Consider the following 18,143-nt stretch of genomic DNA (forward strand, 5'->3'; position numbering starts at 1 on the left):
AGGCGTATACTGCTATCCGACAGTACTCAGGACATGGGCTGGACGCTTCGTATCATGGATGTCTTACACGCACGCTGAACATTGGTTGAGCAATCCACATTGCTAGACCGAGCACAGCAGAAGAGCAATTTGGGTGTGGCTACAAACTCGCTACAGGCGATTCCCTCCGCTCCAGTCTTCATCGATGTCATGCAAGGCGCCTTGAATATTGTACTGCCTTTACGATTCAAGCCTCATCGTTCCGATGCGTTTCACGAGTCGCGTATCATTGACTTGCGCTTATTCGCCAGATGCAACTTTGAAATCCTGTGCGGGGTTAACATGCGGGCACGCGGGGCGTTCACGCTACATCACGCTAAAGCATATCCAAACTCCAACTTTGGAAATTCACCGTTCTCAAAGACGAGGTAATTGCTTATCCTAGGTTCGCATTACGGGCAATTACGCCTCAAGGCGACGGCATATGCTGTGGATCAGCGCAATCTTGTTTCGAGAACCTCGCTTGACGGTCAGTTCTTATGGTCTGATGCTTTTGGCAAGTCTCCCATTTTCCTTTGCATACAAAGCGTCGGAAATGCTTTGGCGAGCAGCTGCCGCTACAGATAGACCGGATGACTACACATCGCAGTACTGGTAGCGTCATGGTCACAGGGGCCTGTCAGAATTGGTATATCTCATCAATCGTTCGATTCAATTTTCTGTTTAACCTTACTTCATTCGATTCAACTTAGCCGTTGCCATCAGTCTTTCCTGGTTCTCGAATGTTGAAAAGATAGGTCAGAAGATAAAATTCGCCATGGGGTTTGTAGATGAAGATCGTCTTCGTCTGATTGCTATATGGACGCCCGTCGCGGTACGTTCTTATTGAATTCGTGTCTAAGAACTGACCTGACAGCCTTAGTTTGTCACATATGTAGTTGTGACAGCTGTGTATAACCTCACACTTCACCCGCTTGCCAAATATCCTGGACCGCTGTTATGGCGCATTTCTCCCATACCCTCCATCGTTTCTTTGCTACGTGGTCGCATTGCCTTTGAGTACAAGATTCATCACGACAAGTACGGGCCCGTCGTGCGTGTCATGCCCAACGAGCTCTCTTTCAATACAGCAAAAGCATGGGACGACATTTATGGACACCGGGTCGGACTTGCGAACATGGACAAAGATCCTATTCATGTTGGTGCGGTGGAAGCAATACCAGGTGCCACCAACCTGACAATGGCACCGGACATCCACCATGCGAGGCAGAGGAGAGCACTTGCTCATGCGTTCAGCAAGCAGGCACTGCTGGAACAACAGTCGATCTTGAAGGGATACGTAGATCTGTTTGTAGATCGATTGAGGGAGAAGGCGCACAGAGGTGAATCGGCGAACATGGTATCGTGGTTCAACTTTTGCACTTTCGATATCATTGGTGATCTTAGTTTTGGCGAGCCTTTCGGGTGTCTGCGAGAAGGTACGTTTCACCAAGACAGTAGTTAGTGCGACCTATCCCTTACTTTGTACTGACAGACTATGCACAGGCGAAGGTTCGGAATCAGCAAATTGGGTTGTATTAATCTACGAAGCCATAAAGTCCGGCGCTATTGAACAAGCTACCCGCCGCTTCGCTAGGCCCGGTTCTGTCGCCCAAAAGTTCCTCATGTGGTGCATTCCTACGGTCGTCCGCGAGCGCCGTTTCCGCCATTTACGCAACTCGACAGAGAAGACTGTGAAGAGATTGAATCAAAAAGACAACGATCATCGCGATTTCATCTGGTATATCTTGAAACAAAGAGAGAAGAAGAACGAGGTCAGTGACGACGAAGTCATCATGAACGCAGCGCTGTTCATCGTGGCAGGGAGTGAAACTACTGCAACAGAGCTTTGCGGGTTGACAAACTACCTCTTGAGGAACCCAGAAACATTCAAGAAGCTGAAAGATGAGCTAAGAGGCGCGTGTAAGACTGAAGCGGATATCAATATGGATGTCCTTGGCAACCTACCGTACATGAATGCCTGCATTGAGGAAGGTCTTCGAATCTTCCCTCCAGTACCTATCGGTCTTCTCCGCACAGTGCCCAAAGGCGGTTCGCTGATCGATGGCCATGCCGTTCCCGAAAACACATCCGTCTGTGTCAGTTCCTGGGGCGCGTCGCACTCGGCGTCCAACTTCGCAGAACCCGACTCTTTCATTCCTGAGCGCTTCCTTGACACGCCAGAGTCAAAAGGAAAGTTTGCTGGCGACTCCAAGAAAGCGGCGCAGCCCTTTTCAACCGGACCAAGAGGGTGCATTGGCAGAAACTTGACATATGTCGAGCTGCGATTGATTTTGGGCGCGCTTCTCTGGAACTTTGATATCGAGCTGGCGGATGGAGCGCCGCTTTGGCACCCAAAGAATGAGTTCGAGGGATTGAAGGCGTACAATACTTGGGAGAAGAGTCCGTTGATGGTTAAGTTGACGGACATCAGGGGGCCACCTCGGTGATACCACCCTGTAAAGTTCACGTCTCCAAATAATCCATTCACCACTATGTAAGCTAGAGGGTGGCTATCATTACCATGTTGCAGCGTGTCGTTTGGTTCTCAAAAGACCATATAGCTTGTATGCGCACGTGACCTCGTGATGACGCGAAGTGGGGCTGATGCTGTAGCTCCGAGTCTCATACGTCAGCGTCCACGCTCAATACATGTTGACAATCACTACCAATGCACGGACGCCTGGTTTGTTCCCTGGTGAAACGCATCCCGACCTCGACTCAACCCAGCCCTTGCAGCACAGTCCAATCATCCAATCAGACTGTACTCAACAGCTTCCTCCCACGCACCTTCCATACCCGTACACGACTCCGCGCAGCCTACAACATGCCGCAAGAACCAAAGATCATCAAGGTAGAAGAGCTTCCTGCAACCGAGGCCAAATGGATCGAGTTCCAGAAAATCTCATGGCAAGACCAAACGGGTAGAGATCGCGTCTGGGAAGCCGCGGCACGCAAGACACGGGGCAAGGCAGGCGTCGATGCTGTAGCCATAACAACAATCATCCGCCACCCCTCGCACCCGCCTTCCACTATTATCATCCTGCAGTACCGCCCGCCTGTCAACGCCGTCTGCGTCGAGCTTCCTGCCGGTCTAGTTGACGAGAAGGAGTCACCTAGTGAGGCCAGCGTACGAGAGCTACACGAAGAGACTGGGTACAAGGGCAAGTTGGCCTTTATCAGCCCGACTATCGTCTCGGATCCTGGTCTGAGCACGGCGAACATGCAGCTGGCCATGGTGGAGATCAACTTGAAGGAAGGTGACAAGGAGCCAGAGCAGGTGCTTGACGATGGCGAGTTCATCGAGAGGGTAGTGGTGCCGATTGATGAATTATACGATCGCCTAGTCAAGTACGACCAGGAGGGCAAGACTATCGATGCACGGCTCTGGCATTGGGCTGCAGGATGGCATGCTGCAAAGACTATGCTATGAGGAGGCTTGTCTGGGTCTGAAGCATTCATGTCGTAGGCAACATTAAAGCCTCACCCTACGTTACAATTGCGCCTTATTGCTAATTATTCGACTCACAAGCACAATGGGTGGTGGGGTGCTAAACGTCACGAAAACACCTAATACCGGAAGTGCCAAGAGACCGGTGAACTACTCACAGTATTGTTCGACTTCTTGAGCACATTAGACAAACACCCAATATCTGAGGCATTCAATTCTCCCATGACCCAACAACGTAATCTCTGATTTCAAACAACTCGATAGTCGCCATGTTCTGTTTCATGCTCTCCAATTACTGCAGCGAACGCTTTCAGTCTTCTGAGTGCCCTCATCCTCCCCGTGCGCCTACCGCCTCTTACTCCACATACGTATTTGTCGCAAAGGTGCTCACATATGTCTTCCGATCGCAATACCGGTAGGAGCACACTGGAATAGCACCATTAGCGCCAAATCAGTGGCTTATAACATGTGATCTCCCTCTTGTTCCTTCCTTCTATATCAGCCTCGACTTCCTTGATCGGCATCTCTCTCCGAAGGTTATTTTCATATAGCACTCAGTCTTACTCACTTACCTCACTTATCTCACTTATCAGATCTTTTAGAAACAACCAGATCCATTCGTCAAGTACAATATGTACTCTTCCAAATTCTTCGCTGGTGAGAGTCTCCTTGGACCTCGTTATCTTCTCTACACTAACCATGTTCAGTTGCGCTCGGCTTCCTGACTGTACTCCTAAACGCTGCACCGACTTCTCCAAATCCCAACCTTATGTCTAAGGATTGGCGCCATGTCCTCACCCCGGACAACTTCCTGGCGTCTACTATCGAACCAGGCTCATCAATGGCCTCCGTTCTGGTCCCTGGCATGGCGAGTGATCCAAATGTCCCTCAGATCCGCGGTGAAGTTAGGAACCATTGTTCTTTCTCTGTCTGGGCTCGTCTCTCAATCTCCCCAGTCAGCTCTGGACCTAGCCACGAGAAATGCGACAACCCCGGCGAAACCAGCATGGTCGAAATCAAGCCAGGCCAGAGGTACAAGGCGCCTTTTCCATGCCAGATGAATCAGCGTAGTCACGTCAGTACGTATTCTCGCACATTTTGCACTCATCCCTATGCCATTCTCAACAACACCGACTGATGAACATACAGTCAAGGTCGCCTACCACCCAGCGGATCTACGCGTCTACCAAATTGAATATTCTGCGGACGGCCATGATGGCCGCATGTGGTACAACCTTTCCGCTGAGGACGCCGCGCCTTTCCAAGATGTTGAGCGCTATCTGGGTGGCCGCGGCCCTACTTGCCCTCTCGTGCACTGTGCACCCGGCCAGTACGGTAAAGACCCGGTCCATGGATGCGATTGGCCGCTCCAACCCTTGTGTGATAGCCTGGGCAGTGTCGTCGCTGTCATCTGTGGAAGGCTTTAGGGTCGCCGAGATGAGGTCAGCATTTGACGTTGGTTATAGATCTCCAGGAGAGCATGTAAGTCATATGGATGCCATGAGGCATATGGAGCGTGTGGACTTTGGATATCAAGACGTTTCGATATACATCAATTTTGGCGATGTATGGACATATTGCAAAACATTTCGAATTGACACCTCATGTGAACACCTGAAAACGTCGCCTTCTTGTTCTTGTTTTGGTACGTAACACTGCAGGTATTACCACTCACTAATCTGTCTCGTGGTGGGGTGGTTTTCTTCCCCAAATCGATGGCTACGAATCATCCGCCATCCCAGCATCTATAATTCTTGCTCTACCGTATATCCTGCTTCCTTCTCTCTTTTGCTAATTGTTCGCCGTCTTATCATTGTAGTAATGCACAGTCTGATCAGCACACCCACTTGGCGTCTGATACAAGTAGTTACCCAAGTTGATATACAGTTTCTGCCCAGTGCACACATACCACGCACTCTTGTTCGGGCGATTGACACCAGCAACACTCCATTGGAGATCGTCCCCACCCCATGCAAACGTTCCGTATGTGTTCTTGCTCTCGGAGAAGCTAACAGCAAGAGACATGCCGTTTATAGAGCGCTCCTCGGATACCACAGCATAGAGAAGCTTGACAGGCTCACCGGGAGCGGATACTAATTCAACTAGTTGACCGTCAACGACTTGAAACTGGCCGGCTGTGGTGTAGTCGCCTAGGAGGGCTGATCCTGTCGAGTAGAGGGGTTTGGTTTGGAAGTATTTGTGGAAGTTGGGCGCGGCGACTGCACGGATCCAATAGTAGCCGCTTTGAAGTGTCTTGCCCGGCCCACTTCCCGATGGGGTGCTGCTGACAGTGGGTGCACCTGGAGAGACTGTTGTAAAGGTTGTAGGTGTTGGTTCTGGCACAGGGTCGGGTTGTGGCTCCGCAGTGGGCGCCGGGGCTGCACCGGGTTGACATTGAGAGTAGTAGTCACTTGAAGATTGTCAGATATGTGTCGTGAGAGAAGGATACAACCAGTCTCTCACTTGATCTTGACGCAGCCTGCACCTGAACTGCACGTGGTCTCACCAGACCAACTCATACCACCACCTGATCTTTCATTAGCAAAGGCCTACATACGACTTCGAGACGAGCGTACATTGCTGCCAATCTCCCACATCAGCATAAGTAGTGCTAGTTAACAAGGCTAACAGAGCCGCAGTTGAGTACTGCATGTTGAGTTTGTGATTAATGGTGCTTTAAACAGATGATGAATTTGCTGAATCTTCCCAAGAAATGACCAGCTGAAGGTATGCAACACCGATACCATATATCTTCTATGTGTATTCCAGAATGTCACCATGTGACCGCATATAGTGCATGACCCAAATATAAGTCGGACCGTGGTCGCCGCATAAAGTGGCTAAAGTGCAATATGCCTGCAAGCGAGCACCAGAACCCAGGAACGAGGCTGAACAGCAATATGCTTGTGCGACACCAAATTGCTTAATCAATATTCCGAGTCTTGAGAGGCTCAAATCCAATCCTTGTGGCAGTAGCGAATACGAAGGTTGGCAACGGAACGTGTCACAGCTCCTATCGCGTATAACGGAGGCTTATTGGACGCCCTCCCGGAAGTCTGCAATGTCGACCTAGTCATACTTTTCGCGTTTTTGGGCGTAAAGATTCGCTGGTGTGTCCCGTGAATCATGTCGTAACCTTGGAACGAGTGCTCTCGCTAATTTGCGAAGGTTGTATCGATGACTTGAGGCCTGTCATATCAGACACGATATGCAAGTGTATTTCTCATCGTTGCGCGATCGTTCGAAAGCTTTTAGACCACCAAGAGTGGTTCTCCTCAACTTCGGATTCGGGCGAAAACACGTCTTCTCTTTCCTTCCCGACTTTTCATTCCACCTCAGAAACCCCACTAATCGGCTCCGGTCGCGAAGAAAACACAATCTTGTACCTCACCACCTCTACAATCTCCAGCTCTTCCTCCTTCGCACCGTCCTCTTGTTCAAGGCCACCCATGGCTACATCTTCAACATCTGTCTTTTCTTTCTTGCGCATGACCCCATATGGCTTGGGCAACTTCTTGCACTCGCCTGTCATGCGCTGGCCTTTGCCAATGTACATGTATACGCGCTTCATCCATTTTGTGTCGCTCGGATCGTTGATGTTGGGATTGTAGTATGGAAAGACGAGCTTTCCAACTTGTGTAGAGGGCCCGGAGGATTCTGTAGGCGTTGGGAAGTGGATTGTGCCTTGAATTTCTATGAGTGCTAGGCCAGAGGGTGTGTGGAGGAGCTGTGGAAGAGGATTCTCGGCGCGAGAGGGTGTTGCCGAAGGAAGGTGAATCGGCACCGAAGGCATATTGAAGGTCCAATGGAGGAATGTAGTACTCTTGCGTTTTCTGGTGGCGAACCTAAGCGAATGTTGTGTGGTGGAGGTGGTGCTGGACGAGGGTCACGCCCGTGTCGAAAGGTACGCGACGCGTGGGATTTTGGTGGGGCGAGCGCGTAGCATGATGATGGGCCACGATCTCTGAGATAGGCTTGCGATGCATCACTAGGCACTCATGAGAGCTGTGACTGTAAGTCTGTGACACTCCAAAGAAGGCATGGAAAATTAACGTTATTGATGCATTTCGTTTGATCATAGGTATAAGTTACACCGTCATGCCGAGTCCAGCCCCTAGCACCATACCGAAAGCTCCTGCAGTACCACATCCTTTAAAATTTGCTGTGCTCATACGTCTAGCACTCTCCCTTGGACTTGCAAGCAAAATCCATAAGCATAGCTCAGACAGATTTCCTACTACGCCTCTAACTCGAATCAGGAAGCAGACCCAACATCCAATGCAATGTACATCGTACAGTCGTAACAAAGTAACTGGCAGTCGTTTACATCATACCAAGATCTTCCATGGCTTTTGAGTAGCTGTCCCAATCGGTAAGCGCACCGAGAGCACGGCGCTGGTGTGCGCTGAGGAGCGTGAGACCGTAAACGTAACTTGCGTTGACCCATCCGAAGCTGATCAATGTTAGTCGTGAATGAACAAGAATGTAAGGATTGGACATACCCTTCGCGAGGAACACCCTTGAAGTCACTGCCTTGGTTACCGTACTCGGCCTCCACCCTGTGAGGATCAATCTTCCTCGTGACATCGTATTTCTCAACAACAACGCCGTTGAAGTCAACAAATGCCTTGGTGACCATGAAGAGCCAGCGGTATGCCAGGCGTTGGGCTTCTGCATCGTACCCGTATCGCTGCATACCGACCCAAGCGAGCATCTGCTGCGGCGCCCAGCCAAATGGATAATCCCACTGACGGTTGGGGCGGTCAAGGCCGACTTTGCCGCGCGATTTCTCTGTACCCGAAACAAGCCCACCAAATGCCTCCAGCTTAGGGAGGGCTTTCTCCACAAGAATGCTAGCCTGGCGAGGAGTAGCAAGACCTGACCACATGGGCCAGAAAGTGGTGGCACTCTCGTAGCCGGTGCGTTCTTGCTTGACTGTATTGTAGTCGAAGTACATGCCAGCTTCTTCATCCCAGAGATACTTGTCCACCTGAACGCGGCGTTTTCTAGCGCGGCGCTCCCACGTGGCAGAGTTCTCAACGTGGCCAGGCTTCATGTCACCAGTGCGGAAGCCGTCTGGGATCTCAAGCTTGTCACCGAAGTGATTGCGGATGCAACGGCCAATGTCGACTTCGTACTTGTAAAGAAGCGCATTGATGTCGACAACTGCAAGATCTGCGGCGACCCTCTCTAAACGGTATGAAGTGTCGTGGCCAGATTCACGTACAGCACGGTCATGTAGGAAATAATCGTCAAGCTCAGGCTCTTCGACACGTCCGTTGTTGTATGCATCGACGAACTCCTTAAATGTCATACCATGCTTCTCAGCATACGGCATCAAAACATGGTGGAAATGGCTGGCTTCCGTCTCAGGTGGCACACCTCGTCCGCCAGGCCGGTACCTGGTGAGCCCAGTAACGGGGTCTAGGCGAGGCGCGCTCATCCAAACCGAGTGGTATTCCTTGATGGCAGCAAGGATGGCTTCGCGTAGGAAATCGAGCGCACCAGGCTCGTGCTTGATGCGTTCATAGCATCGCAGAGCCATATCGGTGAGGAAGGGAGGCTGAGATCGGCAAAGGTAGTAAGTGCGATTTGCGTTGAGGATCTTGTTGTAGTGCTTGATGCAGAAGCAGAAGTGAATGACCATGGACTTGACTAGGTCAACACGGTCGTTGACGAGGAGACCGAGCGACTCCATATAGCTGTCCCATCCGTAGAGCTCGTTGAAGCGGCCACCTGGGACGACGAACGGCAGACCCCTCAGGTCCTTCTTCTTCGTCTCTGGATCTATCCATTCTTCCATAGCAATAGCGAGCAGACCGGGTGCCTTGTTCAGATCGCGCACGTAATCGTTGTTGTCGCAATCCTTGTCCAGCCAGATGACATCCAGACGCATGTCGGGATGCTCGCGAGCAATGCGGGTGTAGTACTCGTGCTGCTCAGGTGCGCCCTGGGGGATGTATATACGCGGACGTGGGTCGTCTGTCCAGTCCTTGGGATCGACACCGACTTTGGCGATATTGGAGCCGTCGATACGGCGTGTGAGACCGTCCCAGAAGGAGAATTGGATGAGGCGACTCAGGCGGTTTACAGGGTTCTCGTTCAAGCGTGACTCGTCAAGCACGATAGTCTTGCGGCCGTAGTCTTTTGCGAGTGTGAGCTCCTGGAGCAGGTTCGAGAGCATGTAGGTGCCGCGGACATCGTGCTTCTTGAAGGCGTTGGAGCCAAGAGTACCGAGAGACAAGGTCTGTGTCTTGTCAGCCGTGTTCTCTCTAGAGATGCATCATGTCGTACCTTGGGTCCCTTGTCGTCTATTGTGATCTGGTAGTTCTGGTCCGAGTCTTCGCGGGCGAGAAGCTGCTGGAGCGTTTCTTCGACATTGATCTTGAAACGGCGAGGCTGCAGGGAGATTTCATCTGGTGTTATCAGCACATGTCGCGTCGGGAATGCTGTGGAAGGCACGCACCGTGACTGATGCGTCGGCCAGCAATGGCACCCTCGGCAATTGGGGCATTGCGCGTGGAATTGTCTACATTCTGCGCTCAATTAGTGCCGTCCCAACAGTAGAACAAGGGAGGAGCGCGGTACTCACAGCGGAGTAGGTCCTGGCTCTGGTATGCTTCCGCGAGTGACTCTCGCCATAGTATATGTGCGGTGCAGCGTACGGGTCGAGAACAGTCGAAGCTCGGCGGGGCTTGGAAGATTGCGAGCTCATGCTACGGGGGAGTTGGGGCGAAGACACCAGTCAATGGGTGCAGGGTTGGGTGTTGTGGGTGGTGAAGATGGTGCTATGGCGTAGGTAGGTACTTCTCTGGGGTTAGCTGGAACGGTGGTCGAGGGCTGGGGTGGGGGTGGGGCGGGACCTTTGTATGAAGATGCTTCAGACTATAGGGACGGAGAAGCAGCGGTCACACGACGATATGTTGTAAGTGTTAGTACGGGTGGCGTATGCGGTGTAGGACTGGAGAGAAAAGACGGGTTTCCAATGGGCGGGAGGTAGTAGTTTTGAGGGATTCAAGGCCGGCAGGTCCGCCGATGGCTATAGAAATGCATAGCAGCAGGCGTCAGTGGTGGGTCTGCTATCACGATAGGCAATGACAGACCAGGCGGTGAAGAAGCTGCATTGTGCCAGAACCAAGCGGCGTGACTGCTATCAATGCTTCATCCAGGCGGCATGATGCTGAGCGAGCGAACACGTCCAGAGGATCCCGTGCACCTCGGAACCCCTGGGCGTACCTGCCTCATCACCATCACCACCTGCACCCTCGCGACTTCCACGCGGGCGCCGAGCTTTTTGCCGCTCCCTCGCAGCGCCCCACCGGTACGTCATTGCCCGGCCTCGTGCTCCAACAATCGAGCAATCGAGTCGTCTTTTGTTCTTCGCACCCGGCAATCCATCTTGTTGAGCTTCAATGCCTTGCTGTCTGCGGAAATTTTGTTTTTGTCCTGGCTAACTCTGGACGCACCTTCAAAAGGGTTGCGCGTACTGTGACTGGCTCGGTTGCTTGGTCAGGCGGTGCTTGTCCGTCAGCCTGCAGGACGTCCCCCACGGCATGCATGGACGAGTCCGCAGTACATCCGCAACACCATCGTGACCTCCGAACAAGACGGCTCTTACTCATGGCCCAGACGTGGGCTGAGCTTGTCGCCTGAGATTTCCTCATCAGGTCGTCGAGTCTAGATGTCCGTCGGCCCTTGATGCATCTCCTGATGGTCCTCTCCACATCTCAACCAATGCGAGACGATTATCCTCTCATGTTTCATATCCGGCTCTCCAAGCTTGGCCGTCTGGACTCCGGTCTTCGGGTACTGTAGGGTCACACTGCACAAGTTGCAAGGTACATGTAGCTCATGTTTGTCGAAAAAGGCTTATCAAGGCCGTCTTTTCTTGGTATAATATGTACATTAAACACTACAAAGTCGTGCTTTTTCCGTCAAGTTTTGAGTGGCTCTGCCATTGGCTTCGTGACAAAAGAGATGATTCCGCAGTCTTCCATGGTATCCGTGATCCCCCAACGCCTTCGCTAATAAACATATACACAAGAAAAATGTAGAGACCGACAGGCCAGCCAATAAATAACTTTTTTTTTAAACTTCAATCTTCTTCGCAGCTTGCTTTCGACTCCTCCTCATGCTTCGCCAGCTCCATTTTCCACTTTTGCTTTCCGGTACTGGTGCGCCCAATGTAGACGAATCTGGCCGGGGCACGTCGACGTTGCTGCTCCAGCTGCTTGAGGCTGTCTCGAGTGATGTGGCGTTGGAAGCCGTTCTTGACATGTCGACGCTGTATGCGCTCTCGTATGACCTGAGTTTGGATTTTGGCCTTGATGGGAGGGGCTCTTGTAGTGCGAGGAAGCCAGAGGCGAAGCACCCGCCGTACGCCTTCAAGACCTCCAACGATGCTGCTCTTCTCAAGGCGATGGTCTCTCTTTGGCTTTCCACGTTTCCATCGTCTGACTCAGCAAAGTCACCGTCATATCGGTAGTAAAGTTGGTCATCCATTTCACAAGCACTATCGAGCTGTTGTACTGTTAGCAGTGACCTGATAAAGACGTCATCCAAGGTCAAAGCATACCTTCTTGTGGGTGGCAGTATGTGTTCGCAAGTTCTCCTCGGTGAGTTGGGTTTGCTTGAAGCAGGTTTCCCAGTTGGGTGTGCGTCCAAGGTTCTGGTACATGTTGGCTGGTGGTTGGTAGAATGCTCCGATGTATGTTGATGATTGATTGTATTGGTGGTGGAGGGTCTCGATGTAAGGCTAGTAGTTGTTGCTGTGCTGGGCTTTGAGTTTGACTGAACCAAAAGGCTAGGGCGATCAAGTGTTATATACCGAGCGTGACTTGGGTAAGGAATCAGGATGGCATCCACCCCAGCATGCGCCATAGCGCCGCGCTCGCCGATTGACCCCAGGGATCGCGCCCAAAAACGTGGTACATGGCTGCGGCTCTACCGTTTCCGTCATTTCACGCTCTGACCAGATCAGCGTTCGTTGCTTTTAGTTGCCGTCTGCGCAGGGGTCCCATGGCAGATGCTAGTGTGCTGAGCCTAGGGGCTGGCTGTTCAGGCCTGCACAAACTCCACAATCTCGAGAAGCGTGGCGCCTCTACACGACGAACCTATCACAAGCGTCAGACATGGCATAATTCAAGCCTCAACCCCTCCTGCTGCAATCTGATCGCGGACGCCGATCAGCCACGGATTGGGAACTTGCACCAGACGCCTCAGCCGCACCTTCTGGTCAGTCTGCTGTCAATCTTCCTTACACGCAAGCATGCAGCCCTCAACGCCAGCATGATAGTCCAGACTGACAGCTCACCTGACGTAGATAGCGCAATGTCTGTATCTGGGGTGGGTAAGCGAGAGATTCTGTAACGAAAAGCACAGTGGGCATCTGGCCTTCTCGCACGTTCAACATTTCGAAACAACAGCAGCTCATGGCCAAATCTCACCGCCCGCCCTGTCATCGTGGTACAACGCGTCTGGGAGACGTGTACCCCTCCACCTCACGGACGCTGGGCTAACTGCATGTTTCGAGGCGCCAAGGGCGGTGAGAGTAGTATTTGACAGCTGTAGCAAAAAGCACCAAACTGCCTAGCGCAGCGCGCCCCATGCGCCGAACGATGGATCCGCTACCATGTCGAGATCATGGTCCTGTGATGCTGTAGCCTGTTCCTGAGAAGATGCATGGAAGTCGTGGTGCGATGCCTGATCGGGATGCGACGCAGGAACAAACTTCTGGGCCGTCTGTCGGCGGGGCTCTCCACCAATCCACTCTCGCACGCTGCCTGGCGATCATTGCCAAGTGTCAGCCTGAATCATGGCCATATGCTCGTCATGATTGCCAGCTCACAACTTCGGTCTTTCTGCAAACTATCTTGACCCCTCTGCTCAAAGCGATAGACGATGGGGGTGGGGATCATTCTGTTCAATATTCACGCGCTGGAATGTGCCGTCTTCTCAACCACAAGCCACTTTCTCGGAGTCAGCGACCACCTCAGCTAGCCAGAGTCGTACCCCTGCCCAGGTTTGCTAGCGTGAAGCTCCTCCCAGTGGCTGGCTCCCATCTGAGAGGCCGAACAGTTGCTGTAGATACCTATCGCTCCGGATCGCGGCCGAACGAATGAGCCCTCTCCCTTGGGCGCTGGGTCCAGTCAAGCAATCTGATCTCTGATCTCCCGCGAACCAGGCACCCATTTGGCCATGTACCTCGCATTCGGGACTAATGCACCCTTGTGCGAGAAACAGTCAATCGGACAGCAACGTTTATGAGACATCAACACCAACGCTCGTCTCACTTCTCTCGGGACATGGTAGGACGGTAGACAACACCTGCCTTTCCTGAACAGACCTGCCATGCATCGCGCGCACTGCGACAGCAGCCCAATGCCATCATCACACATTCTGCCCGATTCGCGTTCGCATCGTGACGATGCCCCATCAATGATTACTCTGTACCCTGCTGCCAACACTGCAGCATCTTGGAGTTGCCTTCTGCGGAATACTGTGCGAACCCACAGATCCAATATGCGCAGCCTCGCCGAACTGTCAGGCATCATTTCCAAATCAATGAACCCCAGTCCCGTTTTCTGTCCAATGACGCTTTCACCCTTTTAACCCCGGTACATATCCAGCAAGCCGGCGACCTAATCCTCGTACAACAGTTATACCCATGATGCAAATCTTCACAAATGTCCATGTTCACGATCGCGATTTCCCATCTCAACTGACTCGATACCCCAGTCCGGATCATCCAACTCCGCGGACTTCTAGATCGCCGACGACAGATCAGGAGCGGATTATAGTGGGATGCAGGATTCCACCCCCAGTCCAATACACAGATATCGTGATGAGAATAGCCGCCCTGCCTCTTGACCCGCCTGCCTGGTCGCCGGCCAGATCCACCGGTAGCGCAAATCTATGTGTGACGTCGTACCCGTCTGTAAAGAGAAAGAGTTTGGGCCCCCTTAGAGGAGTAGAGTGGAGATTTGTGCGACTGTACATATGTTTCGGCTCTTCTCCCACTGCATGCCTTCTGCCCGATGATGAGGCTCGGTGGATCTACGGATCGAAGCCTGGGTCTTAGGAACAAAAAGTATAATGGGAGCTGTGGCGCATGCTACCACCACCGCCATTCGCGACTCGGTGAGTATTCGGTGGACGGTTGTTTTTCTTCCACTTTCCTTCGGCAGTCTGGATTCTGCCGCTGCGCTCTCATCGGACCTTTTTTCTTCTCTGTCGAGTAATTCCATTTGAGCGCACAAGGTGAGTTGGGCCTAGATGCTATGCGTTCGATCCCAACATCTTCATGTTTCCTGTTAAAATCGGTGCCTTGTGCGCTGTTTGAAATCGCGAGATGAGCTGACAAGAAAGCAAGGTCGGGTGAATCTAGAGCCGGTCTTTACATTCGCAAATATCAAATCTTGTCAACATGGATATAGATTCAAACTACCCAGTTTAGCCAGGTTATCCCAAGAACTGAACTCCATACGCCAGTCCTCGCTTCATTAACAACACACAACCTTACATCTCCCGTCTCACTTCTATCGCGAGAAATTAGTACGTGTCGCAGCTACATGAGAGTTTTACTTATTACCTACCTGCCTTGCGCATTACCTCGGTTTCGCTGCTGCTCTGGTTGTTCAAGCAGCACGGCCGTACACTTCGGCGACATCAGCTAGCCACCTATCCAAGTGTTGTCTAATATGCAGATGTGCATGTGGTATGCGTAAGTGCGGATGTGGAATGTGGAAGTGGTACTGCATCGTGTCTGTGCTGAACTTGAAAGATTGGTACGGTATTGTGTAGAGCAACGAGTTTGTATTGACTTCTTGTTAGCAGATTGAAGACCAGATGAGATTAGATGCATGACAAGGTAAATTTATATGTCAAGTCTGAAAACGTGGAAAACATTTTATCAGGATTACTTGTATCCCCATGGGGAGATGTGTGAGCCATATGTGAGGTGGCGTTACCATGGTGTTGAGTGGAGTGACTCTTGGGATCACAACCATGAAGTAGGCCAATATGACATTTAGCCGGGAGACCATGGTCACGCCACGTCGACCAACTTCGGAATCCTGCGACACTATTCAGCTTGCGTCCACGAAAATTCGCAAAGACCACGCTTGATCTTTTCGCTCACCTTCTTCTGTCCCTTCTTCAGTTCTTCTTCGGCGGACTGCACATCGCGCATTTACTGCCAAAGTTCTGCCGTAATAGTCAGGTTTGGTATCTAGGTAGGTTCGCAACAGCGGGAGTAGGTGCGCGCTAATTTGAGTTCATACTATCCGTTTGGAACATGAATTCAACACCGCTTCGACTATCTTCGTGCGCCTGCCTGCTGATTGAGCAGGATAAGTCGATTCTGTAGTACAACAAAGAAAAGTAGCTCATTGAACATCACACCTAGGTAGTCCCGTATCTCATTTTCACCGGTGTAGTTAATTCTGTGCACATCCTCAAATCATACACTCGGTTACCTGACATATTGCCCATTCCGCACCATGGTTCGCTTTCCCTCGTCTATTTTACCACTCCTGTATAGTCTCGGATACTCGGTATGCGCTCTGGTAATCTTTCTGGACCGGGTCCCATACATAGACAGGCTCGGGCCAAGTAGCTTCGTGGTCAAGGTGGGTTACGTACGAGACGAGGAAGAATAGTAGGTGGTGGGAGGAGAGCTTGGGCCGTAAGCGAGGGAAAATGGACCGGGAATGCATGGCGAGACTAGGTTGGACTGCACGTGCGGAGTGGTCGCGGGGTGGTTTCAGCGGAAGGGATGAAGATAGAGACGGGAAGGCAAGGTGCTGAGGGTCGGTGATTGTCGGCTGAGGCATGGGACTACTAGTGGTAACAGGTATTGAAACTGAACTCTATGGCGAAGCCCTGAGTATAGTAGCAGTAGCTAGGGTCCAGGGTCATTGATGCGGCCATCTGTTTCACAAGTATACTTGCTATCGTCGCTGTGGGGAGAGGTTGAGTTCGCCTTGCATTCATACTCGCCCGATCTTCAGGTTAGCATATTCAGGGTTCGAGATCGGAATAAAAAACGGTGAAGACCGTGAGGCTGGACTTACTGTTGTTTCGTGTGTTGAAACATTCGCTGCGAACGACTTACCTCGCACTGCCCTCTTGCGTCCCCGTTGCAAGCCATCGGCTGTTGTTCTTTTCTTTTCGGCACATCCATGGTACGACGTTTAATTCAGGGTAAAACTGTAAAATTTCGTTCTAGGCTTGGAGGAGGCTCTTGCGGTGTCTGTCTTCTTTTTTCCTCTAGAACGCATGGTACTGTGCGCTGCAGTTAGCGAATGATGGTGGATGTTTTCGATTCCGGTGGTATGACTTTCAGATGAACTGTGTGTGACTCGCATGGAGCACATGTATACACGTAGCGAATGCTCGCTAACCCCGAGTTCTCTTCAGCTCAGGGTCTATTTTGACCTTTTTTTCACGTTGTTGTTCAGACAAGCAAACATGACCTGCGCCTCGGTACCTGAAAATGAAGCTCGCGATATAGAGACAAGTGTGTGACCTCTAGAGATCGTGGAGTTTATGTTTCCAAGACTGAAACTACAGTTAAAGTAGAGACGAGAAGATACTGAGGCATGAGTAAGCGTACAAATTTGAGTAGTAAGGCCCACAAGAATGAGCCATGTCCTCACGAAGTTTGACAGACATGAAAATAAACTTGGTGATATGAAAATAAACTTGGTGACCTGAACACGCGTGGCTTTCGCAACACTGCCAACTTCTGCACGCTGGAGACACGATGGCGGGTACCATCCCTTGAAAACAACCCTTAGCTGGCCGTTTGGCATTCGTTTTGCAAAGCGGTAGTTCTTAGGGGCTTCATACTTCGGTTCGGCAGTACCATACCACCCTCCCTCGCACCTAAGCACTTCTTTTCTTCGGAGATAATGTATCCGCCAAATGACGGAGGATGACGAGAGTTGCTCGTCGTGTTAACCTCGCTGATAAGACCCCTTAGGAAGCTTCTAAATGTGGAGTTAGAGCTGTTGTTCATCCAAGTCAGTGGTCAGCAAGAAACATGCATTTCAGGCAACCTAAGAGCGAGTCTAGGAATACTAGGACGAACTCCATCACTACGGTCTTGCCTGAAAGCGGTGTACGCGCAACGCAGCAGTATGAATAAGGATGAGCGAAGTGCATACACCGTCGTGAGCTTTGTCACACCTTAGCGCCATGACGCACATGCACACTCGCCATTGTTTTCCTTTTCCACAACTAGGGTCCACACCAACTTTAGTAGACCCTCGAACACTATTTACCCCAACACGAGCTGACTTGCCTCAAACATGCTAGCGTTGAAGCGAAGACGTCGATCAGATTACCTTAGACGCAAGGCTACATACTTTCTTCTTACGTCCCCACAAGGTTCCATGCCAGTTTACTTTTTCTGAGGATCACTGCATTCTGCAATTTCTCCTCCTGCACGAAACTGACCCTTAGGCCTCCTTTACGACAGCTGCATCTAAACTTTGACCACGAATACGTTTAGATGTCGGTCCCAGCCTCATTCGGCATATGAGCACTTGGGTTAGGAAGAGGATGGCTGCGAAGGGCTAGTACGACCTACTAAAACTATGCTTGGTTGAAACCTCTTAAGATAGTCTCGGATCACGGCTAATGTGTTGACATCGTCGTCAGCGAGGGTGGC

The 18,143-nt window shown here is 51.4% G+C and overlaps 7 protein-coding genes across 7 annotated transcripts; 3 read left to right on the forward strand and 4 right to left on the reverse strand.

The window, feature by feature from the left end:
- Window positions 1-796: 796 nt before the first annotated feature.
- J4E82_005244 (uncharacterized protein) lies at window positions 797-2,468 on the forward strand (the record flags this gene model as incomplete). Its single annotated transcript, XM_051731512.1, is given in 4 exon segments — window positions 797-801; window positions 816-853; window positions 918-1,457; window positions 1,525-2,468. The coding sequence occupies 4 exon segments, from the start codon at window positions 797-799 to the stop codon at window positions 2,466-2,468; spliced, it is 1,527 nt and encodes a 508-aa protein (XP_051588702.1).
- Window positions 2,469-2,845: 377 nt separating this feature from the next.
- J4E82_005245 (uncharacterized protein) lies at window positions 2,846-3,451 on the forward strand (the record flags this gene model as incomplete). Its single annotated transcript, XM_051731513.1, has 1 exon — window positions 2,846-3,451. The coding sequence occupies one exon, from the start codon at window positions 2,846-2,848 to the stop codon at window positions 3,449-3,451; it is 606 nt and encodes a 201-aa protein (XP_051588703.1).
- Window positions 3,452-4,101: 650 nt separating this feature from the next.
- Window positions 4,102-4,896, forward strand: J4E82_005246 (uncharacterized protein; the record flags this gene model as incomplete). Its single annotated transcript, XM_051731514.1, has 3 exons — window positions 4,102-4,126; window positions 4,177-4,548; window positions 4,619-4,896. 3 exons carry the CDS (start codon window positions 4,102-4,104, stop codon window positions 4,894-4,896), a joined length of 675 nt encoding a protein of 224 aa, XP_051588704.1.
- Window positions 4,897-5,260: 364 nt separating this feature from the next.
- Window positions 5,261-6,121, reverse strand: J4E82_005247 (uncharacterized protein; the record flags this gene model as incomplete). Its single annotated transcript, XM_051731515.1, has 3 exons — window positions 5,261-5,879; window positions 5,933-5,996; window positions 6,046-6,121. The coding sequence occupies 3 exons, from the start codon at window positions 6,119-6,121 to the stop codon at window positions 5,261-5,263; spliced, it is 759 nt and encodes a 252-aa protein (XP_051588705.1).
- A 673-nt stretch (window positions 6,122-6,794) lies between these two features.
- Window positions 6,795-7,262, reverse strand: J4E82_005248 (uncharacterized protein; the record flags this gene model as incomplete). The annotated part of the gene is made up of 1 exon (XM_051731516.1): window positions 6,795-7,262. The coding sequence occupies one exon, from the start codon at window positions 7,260-7,262 to the stop codon at window positions 6,795-6,797; it is 468 nt and encodes a 155-aa protein (XP_051588706.1).
- A 530-nt stretch (window positions 7,263-7,792) lies between these two features.
- On the reverse strand, window positions 7,793-10,184 carry J4E82_005249 (uncharacterized protein; the record flags this gene model as incomplete). The annotated part of the gene is made up of 5 exons (XM_051731517.1): window positions 7,793-7,922; window positions 7,972-9,716; window positions 9,764-9,885; window positions 9,936-10,005; window positions 10,062-10,184. 5 exons carry the CDS (start codon window positions 10,182-10,184, stop codon window positions 7,793-7,795), a joined length of 2,190 nt encoding a protein of 729 aa, XP_051588707.1.
- Window positions 10,185-11,557: 1,373 nt separating this feature from the next.
- On the reverse strand, window positions 11,558-12,146 carry J4E82_005250 (uncharacterized protein; the record flags this gene model as incomplete). The annotated part of the gene is made up of 2 exons (XM_051731518.1): window positions 11,558-11,989; window positions 12,045-12,146. 2 exons carry the CDS (start codon window positions 12,144-12,146, stop codon window positions 11,558-11,560), a joined length of 534 nt encoding a protein of 177 aa, XP_051588708.1.
- Window positions 12,147-18,143: the final 5,997 nt, after the last annotated feature.

Source organism: Alternaria postmessia (genome assembly GCF_024291825.1).
Source record: "Alternaria postmessia strain BMP 2775 chromosome Unknown scaffold_27, whole genome shotgun sequence".
Classification (NCBI taxonomy): domain Eukaryota; kingdom Fungi; phylum Ascomycota; class Dothideomycetes; order Pleosporales; family Pleosporaceae; genus Alternaria; species Alternaria postmessia.